Source organism: Aplysia californica, unplaced genomic scaffold, assembly GCF_000002075.1.
Source record: "Aplysia californica isolate F4 #8 unplaced genomic scaffold, AplCal3.0 scaffold00323, whole genome shotgun sequence".
NCBI lineage: Eukaryota > Metazoa > Mollusca > Gastropoda > Aplysiida > Aplysiidae > Aplysia > Aplysia californica.
In genome coordinates, this window is record NW_004797593.1 from 678,212 (window position 1) to 680,842 (window position 2,631).

The 2,631-nt window shown below is 37.6% G+C and overlaps 1 protein-coding gene across 1 annotated transcript in view; it reads right to left on the minus strand.

Annotated features, from left to right (window-relative positions):
- The window catches only part of LOC101846366 (eukaryotic translation initiation factor 3 subunit I), a 14,497-nt gene extending 13,739 nt beyond the window's left edge, over window positions 1-758 (minus strand). Inside the window, exon 1 of the mRNA XM_005102397.3 lies at window positions 613-758. Coding sequence (XP_005102454.1) covers window positions 613-615 — 3 coding nt within the window. The 5' untranslated portion in view covers window positions 616-758. The remainder of the gene's footprint in view (window positions 1-612) is intronic.
- Between the last annotated feature and the right edge of the window lie 1,873 nt (window positions 759-2,631).

Below are 2,631 nucleotides of genomic sequence, written 5' to 3' on the forward strand. Positions count from 1 at the left end.
TCAGAAAAAGACAGAGAGAGAGAGAGAGAAGAGGGGAGGAGTTGATCTTGCGAGAACTTCCGGGCGGGTGAGAATAGCCACTTTTTTTCATTTTCATGCCAAAATTGTGTTCAGGGCCCTAAAAAAAACGTAAAAAGCTACAAAATAATACCCTTTATGAGACGGGAGGGTTTCTATAAAGTTACCGACATTATGGGGAGTTGACTCCCTCAATAATTACCAGCTGACAATTTATTTGTCACGCCTTCCTTTTACCTGACACAAACAAGACACACTAGTCACTAGACAGCCCCTGCCTCTCACTTCAATCGCAAATATCTCTACTTTTATTCAAGACAGAACTGTATTCTTTCACCATACACAATATAAGTGAAGACGCTAAGAGATTGTGTTATATATCAACAACTTCTTTTATAATGCTAAAAAGATTAACGAACAGCTGAGACAACTGATGAGACAGTGAGAGTAAGTTCATCAGATCATTCATTGCAGGTCAGTGCAGAGTCATGAGATAGGCGAGGATTTATAACTCAATCAAGACTTCTTGAAGCTTAAATAAGTTTAACAGGCTAATTTTAAAAACTAAACTTGACGTAATGTTCTGAAACCTACCATCTTCACGTTTTTTCAATTATCCTTGGCTGTGCAAATTATAATCCAGATGTTAGTCCTGCATCAACGTTTGATCCAGCATGAGGTAATGCCGCAAATGGCCGGGAAAACCGGATGTTGATGAGAGAGTTTGGTCCCTTGATCTATTTTAAGACGACACAGCGCATGCGTTTTGCCTAGATCAAAGAGGTTATAAATAGAGAAAGAAGTCATAGCTCTGACGTCACGAGTGTCAAAATTGAGAGGCATGCCGCCATCCCGGAGAGGAATAAAAGGCCAGTCGGTGCACAGCAACACTTTTCAATCACGGATTAATGATACTCTGCGAAGTCATTTGATGTTGATTTCTTTTTCATGTGATTTATCTATCGCTATAATATACTCGTAGGGTTTTTTGTGATTGTTTACCTTTAAATTAGCCAGATAATCTCCAAAATCTCCAATTAATGCAATTATTGCCTTTTACACCGTGAGACTATATGAGTGAGTAAAATTAATAAGAAAAAATTAGAGAGATCAACTTGATGATCACTTTTTATTATAAAAAAACATACTTTTATTGAAATTTTTTGCTGTGTGTCGCTCAAACAGATTTAGCACCGCTGACCCCAACACTTTAAGGCGCTCCTATCGGCCCTCTAGAATCAGGGATGTGACCAAGAAGCTGCTAGAAGCTTCAGCTGCAACTCTAGAGCATCTTCAAAGTTGGCTGAATGGAAAAGAACCTCTGTCGATGTTGTTGAGATGAGAAAATACCAGGCGCAACTAACCACCGATAAGACCAGCATAATATTCTGTCTGATTTGCGGAAACAACGCCAAACAGCATGAGCAACAGCAGCACCAGGGGTTCATGGAAGATGGGGTGTTGTGTAGCAAAACACCATTGCCAATCAACGCCAATTTTAGAAAATATTGTCAACGTTTAAAATAAACTGGCTATTTATCTAAGTGACGTTATATTTTAAAATGTCGTCAGTGTAAAATCATATTTTGTCCGCAATATTAAACAAAGCTCTTTGCGCGTGCGCACAGGATCCATACAATCAGAGATAGTATCCCAGCCTACAATTAATTGCTCATCTTGAGACAATAACGAATTTATATATTATTATTATTATTGGATTTAGTTAAATAATTACCCCAGTCTAAACCCCCTTCATATTCTATGAAGACCTAGGCTTTGCATCGGTGGTCAGTAGAAGGAGAGTGTAGACAACATGACATAGTTATCCATTTTGTAAGTATGGAATTATCATTCTTCTTAACAAACTCAGTTGCTCACTTTGTCTTCCTCCGCCCTTCCTCCACCCCACCCGGGAAAAAATAAACAATACCTTATAGCATATATCTCTGTTCATCTGTAGCCCACATTTAAGTGCCGCACAGCAGAGAGTATTTAATTATAACAGACATAGTGAGTTTACGTGGGTGACGTCACAGCTGTGAGCTCTAGTAGCCTACTGCTATAACCTCTTTGGCCTAGATCTAGTGGTTTAGTAAAAGAAATACGGCTTGGCTTGAATTTTGAGATTTGTTATTATAAGGTCATGTAAGCATCACGGCAGTCTATCAGTCTATTACAAGTGAATGGGGCGGGGAGATCGACAACTAGACTAGTGCATGCATGTTCTTTTTTTTAAATTTTTATTCGAGACCCACAAACAACCCCAGATAACAAAGTCATTGCAGTGATTGCACCACTCCCATACGCTACCATGAAATCGAGAATAGCCATTGAGAATAACAATTTGTAGAATATAAAAATGATAATATCTTTATTTAGAATGTGAGTAGTGTCTATTTTAAAGTCCACGACCATGACCAATGATTATGACCATGGCTATCATTCCGAATTACACCCACTACTTGCTAGAAAAGAGCTTCCTTATTTGATATTTACTAATACACACTGTATATCAGTATACAGTATAATTAATGACAAGAAGACATCTAGCTGATTTTTGAAAATTACCAAATAATTATAATAACAATAACAATAATAATAATGATAAAAGTA